The following is a 12,304-nucleotide window of genomic DNA, read 5'->3' on the forward strand; positions in this document are numbered from 1 at the left end:
GCCTGATCGCCCCCAACTGCCACCCCTGCCCTCCTGCTCGCCCCCAACTGTCCCTCGCCTGCTGGCCTGCTCACCCCCAACTGCCCTCCCCTGCCGGCCTGATCACCCCTAACCACCTCTGCCTTGGCCCCACCACCATGGCTTTGTCCGAAAGGACGTCCAGAAGGTCTCCCGGTCTAATTAGCATATTACCCTTTTATTAGTATAGATAGTATAGATGTGCATCATACCAAAAAAAGGAAAAGGAAAAAAATAACAACAACCATTGTGAGTAGAAAAGAGGTCTCATGCAGAAAGTTCTCAACTGAAAGACATCACGTAGGAAGAGGGGAAGAACCATTTCTAAGCATTATCATGCTTTTTAAAGCCTGGAAAATATAACTTCAAATTGCTTCTGACTTAGTACTAAGAAACAGAATAAACAAAAGTTGAAGGTAATAAACACTGGTGAACAGTTTCACTTGAAACCACGGTGATGCTAAAGGGTAAACAAGAAAGAGGACAGGGGAACAATGTTCTTAGCACCTGAACATAAGTAGGTCCAAACCAAGGGAAGAGGGTGCTTCTTCATCTGCACGGAAATTCATCTAAAAACCATCTTTGCACTTAAGCCGGTGCTGACCTCCATTACTTATTCTTGGACTGTGGCATCTCTTCCCCATCATCAAAATAAAGTAACCCACTTTTCACATCTAGTTTCCAGTTGCTCCTCTTAATATATAGGCTTCCTTTTTCCAGCTTAACTGACCCACTAAGTTTCCAGTAGCTGTCCTGTTTTCTACCTTCAGGCTTTTTTTGTCACCCCCACTGCCTGGAATGCCTCGTGAGTTCATTTGCATTTCTATAAGTACAAATTCTACCTTGTAATGGAGAAGCAATATAATGACAGTTTAGGATCACAGACTCTGGAGCCAGAGTGCCTGAATTATTATCCTTGCTCCACCGTTTACTAACTGAGTGTCCTCGGAATGCTACTTAACCTCTCTGGGCCTCAACTGCCTCATCTCAAACTAGAGATAATTAGACTAAACCACCTGGAGGGGCCATGGTCAACATGAATGGCTTAATATACGAAAAAGGCGTAGGGCAGTGCCTGGCACATACTGAGAGTGTCAGCTACTACAACAGTGACAACATGATGAGGATGACTATTACTCCATATTGTCAAGGATGAAGTCAAATGCTTCCTCCTCCCAAAATCATTCCCTGAACCTTCCACCTAGGAGAAATCATTATCTCCATTGAATTCCTATAATTCTTCTAACTGCCATCTCTCTGAGAACACTTCTGTCTCATTTTATATTACTCACACATATGTTGTCTCCCTTATTGGACTTTAAGTTTCCTGAGAACAAAATCTACCTCTGATATGTCTCTTTATCACCTACAACTCCTAATATGATGCCCTGATCATAGTATATATTCAAATATGTATAAGTGGGTGGATATTTGGTCATAAGCAGGACAATTTTGTCAGAATGCAGGGCCTCAACCATTCTTACCACAACATCTTCCAAGATCTTAGTCGGGCAAGGTCTGGAATGAAATTCAAAGTGTTCATCCTCTGATTTCTTCTTTGACTCACGCTCCTGGATTCTTTTCTCAATTTCTAAATCAAAGCCAACAGGCTGAGTGGGTGGCTTCACAGGCGGTTTCTTGGGCAAGATGGGCCCACCTTCAAGAATTCTGGGATCCAGTTCCCTTGCTTTGAATTTATATCTGTAAGGTGAGAATTTAAATGCCATCCCCCCCAAAATTTTAATAATTAAAAAAAAATACATAAACAACAAAGTAGGCCAAACAGAAAAACAATAATCATTAAGCTTAGCCATCATGCAGAGCAAAATTTCTCTCCATAGTCATTATTTCTACCTCTAGAGCAAAGAATAAGAAAATCCTAACATTCCCACCACTTTAATGATTGGGGTTTCTCTTCACAGGGGAAGCTCCCCCTTCTCAAAAGTACAAAAAGAAATGGAAAGAGGATATAGGAGACAAATCCAGTGCTAACCATATTAAGTTCCAGTTTCCTCCCATGAACAATCCCTTGGGTAGCCATGAAAGAGTAGGATCTACCTAAACTAACCTCAGAGGACACTCCCTAACTGGAATCATAACTAAGTTCTCCCACTCCAACCTCTGCATTAGCTTTTTATCAGTTTACACTCCAGGACATCTCCATATTCCCACTTTCAGAACTAATCATAGAGGCAGGGACACAGCCTACAGAGCTGGTAACTCAAATGCTGTAAATTCCCATGGCATGAAAAATAGCAACTGTCCCCTTATAGAACTGAAAAGAGAGCAGGCGGTTTCTTAAACTCTTCCTCAGATACTGCCAGTGGTACTTACTGTTGCAGTTTCTCGAGCTCCTCGGCCTCCAGATCCGCTGCACTTTTGCAGGTCACAGGCCTTGTGCGCTGTTTGGTTTGCAACACAGGAGTCTGTGGTTCTGTGACAATCTTGGCCACAGTAGACTTGGTGGGTAACAGAGCTGTAAACCGAGATCAGAGACATTCACCTGGCTCCTCAAGACCCCATTTACCTGTAGGTGCTAACTCATCTTGGCAACCCAGAGAGGCCCAACCACAGAGTGGTTGGCCCTCCATATTCAGCTCAGTTCACATCAGGCAACCTGACAAATATGCAGTCCCTTCTTCCCTATCACTCTTTCCTGAGGGGTATGATTGATGAAGGTAAACTTTTGGTAAACTCTACTATTAACTTCTGAACTTAAAAACCACCCATGTCTGATGAATTCCTTATCACTGCACAGGCCTATACTGCCTTTCTATTGGCAATGCTAACTATTTTGCTTGTAATTGACAAGTAAGATTTTTACTTATTCCTGCTTTAAAAATAAGGCCTTTCTAAAGACCAAGTAACAATTCCCAATTTTATAAACTCCCTAAAAGCATCTATATCAAAGTATCAAGACTACCTCGCACAGAAAGTTAAATGGACAAAGTAAACTATGTCAAAGCATCAATATTAAGACCATCACCCAATGTTCCCCCAATAAATTCAATAAAAATAAAAATTTAAAAAAGACCATTGTTACTACTCATAGAAAATACTGATTTGCTGGGTCAGGGGCAACCATGTCAGTTTTATTATGTAAGAATGAGTTCTCTAATTTAGAACTTATCACATAAGATAAGAAGGTAGAAACCAAATATATTTCTTTTATAAAGAAGCCAGGCTTCAAGTATATACATAACCATTATTTAGCTATCACTGTAAAAAGTTTTAAATAAAAATTACTTTCTGTAATTTGTCAGTACTGAGATTATAAGAGCAGGACATATCCGAGTCTAAAAGTCATATATTATTTGAAAAGTCATGTTTAATATTTAAATTTCCATTAGGATAAAAAAAATTATTATTTTCATTAATATAAAATTTGACAAATGAACAGTATTAAGCTTGTCTGGCTACCTGACACAGCACTAAACAATGCCTATGTAAGGGCAGAAATAACTGAGACCTTCAAAGGCAAAATGACCAGATTCTGCTTTATCCATAATGCTAGCTTTATACACTGGACAACTATTTTATACCACTATTTTTAAACTTTTTTACCTTCCTTCTTATAGAAATTATTTTCATAAAAAATAGAAACTATTAGATTAGAATTCTCTCATTTGTTCACCACCAAATCTATACACCCACCAGCATTTGCACTCATTCTTCTCACTCTTCCATCCTCCTTTCAAAGAATGAGAGCTATGATAAGTACTCCTCCTCTACCTGCCTGTGCAGGGATTTAACAATTGGTTATCTTCTTTTTCTCCTCTATTTTCAGCTTCTCTGCCAGGAACTTCTTAGTACGCAGGCACACTCTACCTATCTTCCACATCTTTTAACTCTGACATCTCCTTTCATTTTCATAGCATTTAGAATAATTTGTAATGATCTATTTGTTCATCTCTCTCACTGAATTAGAACCTGATGTTGAGTAGCACCAAGTCCATTTTGTTCACTTCTATACCCTCAACACCCAACAAAGTACTTGGTCTGTAGTAGTAAAAGAAACTTGTTGAATCACTGAACAAAAAGCACACAACCTTGAATGAATGGAATGCCTTCATTTTCTATCAGTAAATAAATGCACCATGACACTTTGATATATAGCAAAGATATCTTTGATTCCCCTTATTACTGACCAGAAGGATCAAGTGATTGATAGGCATAAGTGGACAGATAGCTGGGTGGTTTGAGAAAATGCTCAACAATAAGTTAAGATTGCATATAGGTACATACCATACTTTAGTTCAAAAACTAGGATATCAACTAAAGGCAAATTTGTGCCTAAGATGAAGCAAAAGGAATTCTAGGGGAGACTCCAGCCAGCTATGATATCGGTAAGAAACTTACTAATATCATCCTTCTTGCTCCTCAAGTGATATCTGTTAGGGGTTCCTTTATAGAAGGCTTCGACCTGCTGTGCAATAGGTACATATGTAGAAGCTGTTTCATCAAATTTTCTTTTCTTTCCTTGGGACAGGTTGAAAGGCTTTATAATGGTGCATCCCTTAGTCACTCGGGCCTGTAAAGAAAGAAGTTGTTCCCCAAATGAAACGTTATAGAAGCTCAGATGTACCACAAGTCACATATTCAGCAGAGAATCAAAAGGAAAAGAGCTCGTGTAAAACCTTAAGAATTATTACTCTTAAACCTGTCAGTCTTTGAGCACAGGTTACCAGTCTATTCCCATCTTTAAAAAAAATAAAATAATCTAGCACTTAGCAAATTGTTCTACAATAGTACATAAAGTGATCTTTTATAAGTATGTTAATGTTTTAAAGCAATCAAGAGCAAATCTTCTTAGAATTAGAAGGAACCAAAAATGCTTAAAAGATACTCTATCCCTAATCCATTTTTTAAAAACTGATTAGGATTCTGGGAGTGACCAGGTCCAGTGTGTAAAAGCCTGAATCAGACTCTTATACACCCTCCCAAAACTGAGTGAAGAAGCCTACTCCTTGGAACACTGATTTTGATTAAATTGGTCTCTGACTGAAAACAACACTTTTCCAAAACCTACATCTCAAAGAAAGAACACACCCAGGGTTTAAGACTGAAAGACTGACTTCAACAAATGATGATGATGACTGAAATTGCAAGTAGAGATTCTTAGAATTTTTATTTAGGATTGTTAGTTTTTGTTAGTGCTCCGGTAACAACACTGCATAGGATTGGAGTGGTCTGCCCCAAAGCCATTTTCCCCATAAATGGTATTATATTTTGTACACAGCTTTGCAAACAAAACTTTTTCAAGAATTTTGTAACAGCACGAGCTGTAATAAGCCTGTGCTTATGATTTGCCACCCATAATTCTATGTGTTTTGTGTATATTATCGATTCAGTTTGCACAGCAACTTGGCAAGATGGTTCCCAAAGAGACAGTAATTTATCCAAGATCACAGAGCTAACAGGAGGCAAAGTGAGAATTCAGATCTTAATTCAATTATATTATTGTAAGTAGTGACCACAAATGTTACAGCTAAAATCCTCACTAAATTAGTAAGAGGAATATTCACTTAGTCCATCAACTTACAGGAGATGGAGGATGCTTTCGCAGTTCTGATGTAAAGTTCACTTCCTTATACTCCTCCTGGTTCTTAGGATGTTGTTTGATTCGCTCATCTGTGCGAAAGTGGAAGTTGACTGATTTGGTTACCTGGCTCACTGTTTTCTTCACAGGTTGTCCTGAGTGAGGAGCAGAGCAAAACACTCAGGTTACACAGAGAACATTAGTAAATCTCACTTTATCCATTCTTTTTGGTCTTTCTATTACCATGGATCTAACTTTGTTCACTCTTTACATGTAACCCAATATTTGAAACAGTCCTAAGGACACTAATATATGTGCCTTATTCATTAAGTTGAGTACTGTTGGAGGTGAGGCCCTTTGGTCAGATGCCAACTGTTAAAGAGGTAGGACAGGAAGAAAAATCCCATCTCCCAGGTGTGGCCATAGGTCTGAAGACAATGAGTAGCTGGAATATTTTTGATAGACAAAGATCTCAACTGACTTTAAAATCACACTTAACTAGCCCTGCTGGTGTGGTCCAGTGGTTGAGCGGCTACCCATGCACCATGAAGTCACTGTTTGATTCCTGGTCAGGGTACATGCTCAGGCTACAGGCTTGATCTGAGGTGGGGGCCATGCAGGAGGCAGCCAATCAATGTTTCTCTCTCTCTTCTCTCTCTCTGTAAAAATCAATAAAAATATATTTTTTAAAAAGGCACACTTAACTAAACATCTCTAAGAAGGAAACACTATAAACTCCAGGGGTGCTTCCTTCAACCCGGTAAGCAGGGCTTTATAGCTTCAACTCCACCAATAAACATGCAAGAGCAAAGCAGAGCTCTGATCCTTCAGTTCCCTCAGTCATGCTTTTCCTCCATAGCCACAACTGAAATCATTCCACTTCCTCTTCCTCTACCAAGGATAAAATGGGACAATTGGCCTGCCCTATTGCTTTATCTCCTGTCTTAATCCTAGTCTCTCTTTTTCTACTATAAACAAAAAGAATTAGGAGGAAAAAGGAGGGGGAAATCAATTCTACTTGAAGAAATGAAGGCATGGGAAAAGGTCTCAAAAGATAGGTTTGCCCTAACCGGTTTGGCTCAGTGGATAGAGCGTCAGCCTGCGGACTCAAGGGTCCCAGGTTCGATTCCGGTCAAGGGCATGTACCTTGGTTGCGCGCACATCCCCAGTAGGGTGTGTGCAGGAGGCAGCTGATCGATGTTTCTCTCTCATCAATGTTTCTAACTCTCTATACCTCACCCTTCCTCTCTGTAAAAAATCAATAAAATATATAAAAAATAAAAAATAAAAAGATGGGTGTGACTTCTACAGTTAGAGAAGGAACAGCATGCTCTAAGAAAGGGTCAATGTATGTAACATGTTATAGGGAATAATCACAGGGATGGTCCAGCCTTCTAAATAAACGTTATTTTATGCCAACTAAGGCTAAGGCAGACAGAGACTTCAAAAAACCCTACCAAGATTATGAGAAGCACCCCCTCATAAATCAGTCTCAACCAAAGCCAAGCTGACCTGCTCCAGCAAGAGCAAATTTCTTGAATTCTTCATTCTTTTTCCGCATCTCCATCACCTCCTGCTGCATTTTCATGCTCTTCTCCAACTCTTGCTCCTCAGTACTTTTTAGAAGTTTCTGTCTAAAGGGCAAATCAATAAAGGAGATAAGAGAGAAGAGGAGAAAGAGGCTCAATGGTTCAAAATAATCTAAAGGCATTATATAGATTAGATTTTAAACCTGTGATACAATAATTACCCAAACAAAAACTTAATTAGATAACCTATGGGAAAAATAATCCAGATGCACAATTTATACCTTAATACTGAACAAATTTTCAGAAAATAGCTAAAACAGACAAGATGTTCCAAAAGATCCACAAATTGGACTATGTCATGATTAGCTTTGTGCCACCAGAAAAGCTAAAATTAAAATGCCACTAGAATGGGAAAAATCTTTGCAACAAATATGGCCAAAGGTTAATAATATATACAGAACATATACTGTGATAGAGAGAATAGACTTAGGAGTAAAGCCAGAGAGTTCAAATCTCAGCCCTGTCATTTCATTTTCTGCCTATGTGATCCTGAGAAAATGATTTAACCTCTCAGAGCCTAAGGTGTCTCCACTGTAAAATGAGGAATATACTCATCTTCACAGAATGTTTGTGACTATTAAATCAGATAATGTTTCTGAGTACCTGACACATAGTAAACATTCCAGTTAGAGTAGCCATTCTTAGTAACAAACAAAAAAGGAAACAGAAAATTCACCCAAGAGGAAATATGGAAAAGACGTTACAATAACAGTAATACAATGTTGTTATACAATGTAATCAGGTAAATACAAATTAAAATAATTAAATGCCATCAACAATATAGCAATTAAATGTGGAACATTTTTTATTGATATTTTAGGGGTGGGGAAGGAAAGGAAGAGAAAGAGAGCAAGAGAGAAATATCAATGTGAGAGAGAAGCATCGATCTGTTGCCTCCCACATGCACCCTGATGATGGGGGTTTGCCTTGACAGGGAATCGAACAGGCACCTTTTGGTGCACGGGATGACACTCAACCAACTGAGCCGCACAGGGCAGGGCAGGAACATTTTTTTTTTAATATATTTTTATTGATTTCAGAGAGGAAGGGAGAGGGAGAGGGAGACAGAAACATCAATGATGAGAGAGAATCATTGATCGGCTGCCTCCTGCACACCCCCTACTGAGGATTGAGCCCACAACCCACACATGTGCCCTTGACCGGAATCAAACCTGGAAGCCCTCACTCAGTAGGCCAATGCTCTAGCCATTGAGCCAAACTGGCTATGGTGGCAGATGAGACAAGGAAATAATAATATTCAAAACCAATGGCACTGTAAATTTATATATTCTTTTCTAAAATAAAATTGGCTATATGAATAACCATAAAACTAGTAATTGAGATTACTCTAAAGAAAAAGCTCTGCCTATAAAGATGTTCACTAACTACTTATAATAAAAAATTAAAAACTACATTTTTAACAGAAAATGTTTAAATATAATGAGAATATTAACAATCTACCAAAAGAGGATAAATGTAAAGATTTTATAGTAGTACAGAAAAATAAATAAATCAAAGTCTCATAGTGAGTGAATAAAGCAAACCCAAAGGTTGTTTACATACTGATTGGGAAAATAGGTATTTTACTTGAATAAAACTAGAAGGGAGCTTGGTGAAATAAAAACATTCAAGTTGGATAGTAAGAACCTTTACTTTTTCCTTTTATATTTCTATCAATTTGCTTTAATAATATATTTTTCCCAATGTTTAAGGCTTGGGTACCCACCGGGTTATAAAACAATTCACCTCACCGTGGTTATAGCCTCAGGCATTTCCCAAGCTCCACGTACAACAAATAGACTGGAGATGTACCCATTTGCAATTTTCCTCTATTGACTGTTTAAATTCAGGAAAGCAGCATACCTTACAGGTGGCATGCCAGGCACAGTACGTCTCTCCTTGGCTTTCTCTGGGGAAGACTCATTCTTTCCAGAAGTATCTTGACAAGGAGCAATGCCATCTTTCTCTTCTTCTGACTTCTTTTGATTAGAACTTGAGTTCAAAAGAACAAAAAATATCCTCTTAATTCCCTAAATTATACCCTGCTCAAGCCTCCTCCCCAAATCTATTGCATATGACTTTAATTTTCACTCTCTAAGACAGCGGTTCTCAACCTGTGGGTCGAGACCCCTTTGGGGGGTCAAACGACCCTTTCACAGGGGTCGCCTAAGACCATCGGAAAACATATATATAATTACATATTGTTTTTGTGATTAATCACTATGCTTTAATTATGTTCAATTTGTAACAATGAAATTGGGGGTCACCACAACATGAGGAACTGTATTAAAGGGTCACGGCATTAGGAAGGTTGAGAACCACTACTCTAAGACAACAAGCATACTTCAACCACAAGATTCTTCTACTGCTAGGTAACTAGTGGTTATCAGATCATCTATAAGAGGTAAACTTTAAGAACACCAATAGAAATCAATATAAGAGTTGTCTGGTGAAGGTTCAAGAGGATAAGAGGGATTCCAACTGTTCATCATCCAATGCACAAATGCCAGACAGCTGGTTGCCTTCCAATATCGATTCCATTTTCTTTTTTATTAACAGAACGCCAATTGTGTTTGGGGCGACGATGGAAAAAGGCAAAAGTATTGTACTTGCATCAATAGTCTCTATTGCACCTAGGAGGGATCCATGACACAGTTGGGCAACTAAGATAAAACAAGAGTTTCTGGAAAATATTTTACTTTTGTGATATAGGTGGTGCTGCCCCTCTTCCTTTGCCTCCTTCTTCTCTTGATACCTAGTGATATAGCAGCTATCTTGTGGGAACGAGGCAACAAACACAAGGAAGAAGCTAAGAAACAGAGCAGCCATCTTGAGGAACAAGCAAGAAATAAAAGCTGACTCACAGAGATGCTGCCCTAGCATTGTTCAACCACTGAACCAAAGCCAACAGTAAACTTCTGTGAAGCAAATAAATAACTATTCTGTAAACCACTCTAGCTGAACAGGTAAAATGCATTCCTAACTGATAAAAATAAGAGCATCATATATTCTGCTTGCTATTAACCTCAGGAGCAAACAGAGGTAAAACCTATGCCAACTGTCAAAAGCTGTGGCTACTTACACTTTCATTCTTTTGGGGGGTGGAGTTTCACTGATGATTACAGGAGTAGGACATCTCTTGGCTTTCGTTTTCACATGGTGTTTTTCTTTCTGTGCCAAAGCTTTCTGAGCAGAGAGTCTAACAGATCGTCTATGGTAAAGGAATTGACAAAAATTTATCTGAAATGAATTTATCTTCTACAGATATGTAAATGTTCTTCAGAAATGTGAAAGTATGTCAAACTACAAAGAGCTATAAAAAGTTTAGTGGTATTATTTCAACTCTAAACGTCTAATCTCTTGTTTTACTGTTATAAAAATTTCATCATAAATATTAGTACTTAAATGCATTTGTACTTGTAAATTAGACCTCAATAAAGCTGAGATTTTTTTAAGGCACTGGCAATCACCTAGCAGAATTCTTTCTTTCATAAGTGAGAAAAGTAAAAAAAGATGAGGTGACTTGACCAATCCTGTTACATAACTAACTGCTGTCAGAATTGAAATTAGAGATCAGAGCTCCTGGAAACTGACCATAGTATTTATTTTCTCCTTTTACTTATAGCCACACAGTTAAAATATAACACATACCAAAAAATGCACAAAACAAAAATTAAGTTAAAAGATTACAAAATGAAATCTCATGAAATCATGACCTAACCTAAGAAACAGAACACTGGAAGCAGCTATCTTGACTTGTCTTATAGTAATCATTACTTTTTCTCTATCATTTCACCATATAAGATTAGTACATTAAGGGAAGAAACAAAAAAATAAACCTTTATGTAATGCAATCAGACTGCTGCAAGTATTTTTTTCTGTCTCGTTTATTTCACCCATCGTTATGTTTGTGAGATTCATTCACGTTGATTCATGTAGCTTTAACTCAGTTTTCAATGATGCATTCATTGCACGAATGTACCACTATTTATCCCGTCTACTGTTGATTCTCAAGTTCTTGGTGCAGAGTACACATGCTGCTGTTGGATATCTTAAGTTGTAAAATTACTGGGTCATAGGACATTGGTTAAAACAACTCAAGTCATTTTTCCAAAGTGCTTGAATCAATTTATGCTTACACTGGCAAGTTTATAACAGTCTACCATCCACTTGAACATTAGGTATTATCAGATGATTTAATTATAGCCATATTAAATGATTTGTAGAACTTCACTGTGGTTTTATTTTGCTTTTCCCTGATTACCAGTGGACAGAGCAACTTTTCACATGTTTATTGGCCATTTGGTTAACCTTTTTCATAAAGTGCTAAGTAGTTCAAGTCTCTTGCTTGCTTTCTGTGGAATGTCAATCCTTTTCTAATTGATTAGTAGAGACTCTTTGCATACTACAAATGAGTTGTTTGTAAATGTTATGTTACAAGTATCTTTTCCCACTATGGGGGTTGGCTTTTTTACTCTTTATAGTATCATTTAGTTAACAGTGCTCAAAATACATCAACCTCTTCCCCCATTATGGTCAGTGCTTTTCTATGTGTATCCTATTCAAAAAAATCTTTCCCTATTCTAAGCTCATAACTATATTCTCCTATATTGCCTTATATGAGTTTTAGCTTTCACATTTATATCTGTAATCTACGTAGAACTGACCGTTTTATATACAGTGAGGTAGAGACCAAGTTTCATTTTTATTCTACTTGGATATCCACTATCCAAGTATTAATTAAGGGAACTTAAAAAAGGGGAAAAAAAACACACCACTTTCCCCACGGGTCTGCAGTACTCTCTTTGTCATATACCATACCCATACATGGGAAACTGAGTTTCTATTCTATTTCACTGGTCTCACTGGTAAAGTAACACCTCCATGAAAAAATTATTATTACAGACTTGTTGATTCTTAACTTCTCTGTCAAAGTAGTTTTGGCCATCTTTCAGCCTATCCATCTAAACCATCATCCTCTTATCTAATAATAGACAAACATGGTAATTAACCGTACCTCCGGCACGCTTTCCATTGGCTAATCAGGGCGATATGCAAATTAACTGCCAACCAAGATGGCGGCCGGCAGCCAGGCAGCTGAAGCGAACAGGAGGCTTGCTTGCTCCAGTGATGGAGGAAGCCAAGGTTCCCCGCCTGC

The 12,304-nt window shown here is 38.1% G+C and overlaps 1 protein-coding gene across 4 annotated transcripts in view; it reads right to left on the reverse strand.

Moving 5' to 3' along the window:
• TPX2 (TPX2, microtubule-associated) overlaps positions 1-12,304 on the reverse strand; it is a 62,046-nt gene that overhangs the window by 15,446 nt on the left and 34,296 nt on the right. For all 4 annotated transcript variants that reach the window (XM_014550705.1, XM_014550707.1, XM_014550706.1 and 1 more), the window contains 7 exons: positions 10,229-10,357; positions 9,010-9,138; positions 7,070-7,191; positions 5,561-5,712; positions 4,378-4,549; positions 2,353-2,494; positions 1,503-1,719 (listed from right to left, as the gene is read on the reverse strand). In XM_014550705.1, coding sequence (XP_014406191.1) covers positions 1,503-1,719; positions 2,353-2,494; positions 4,378-4,549; positions 5,561-5,712; positions 7,070-7,191; positions 9,010-9,138; positions 10,229-10,357 — 1,063 coding nt within the window. The remainder of the gene's footprint in view (positions 1-1,502; positions 1,720-2,352; positions 2,495-4,377; positions 4,550-5,560; positions 5,713-7,069; positions 7,192-9,009; positions 9,139-10,228; positions 10,358-12,304) is intronic.

The sequence above is a fragment of the Myotis brandtii genome, unplaced genomic scaffold (genome assembly GCF_000412655.1).
Source record: "Myotis brandtii unplaced genomic scaffold, ASM41265v1 scaffold61, whole genome shotgun sequence".
NCBI classification, from domain to species: Eukaryota; Metazoa; Chordata; class Mammalia; order Chiroptera; family Vespertilionidae; genus Myotis; species Myotis brandtii.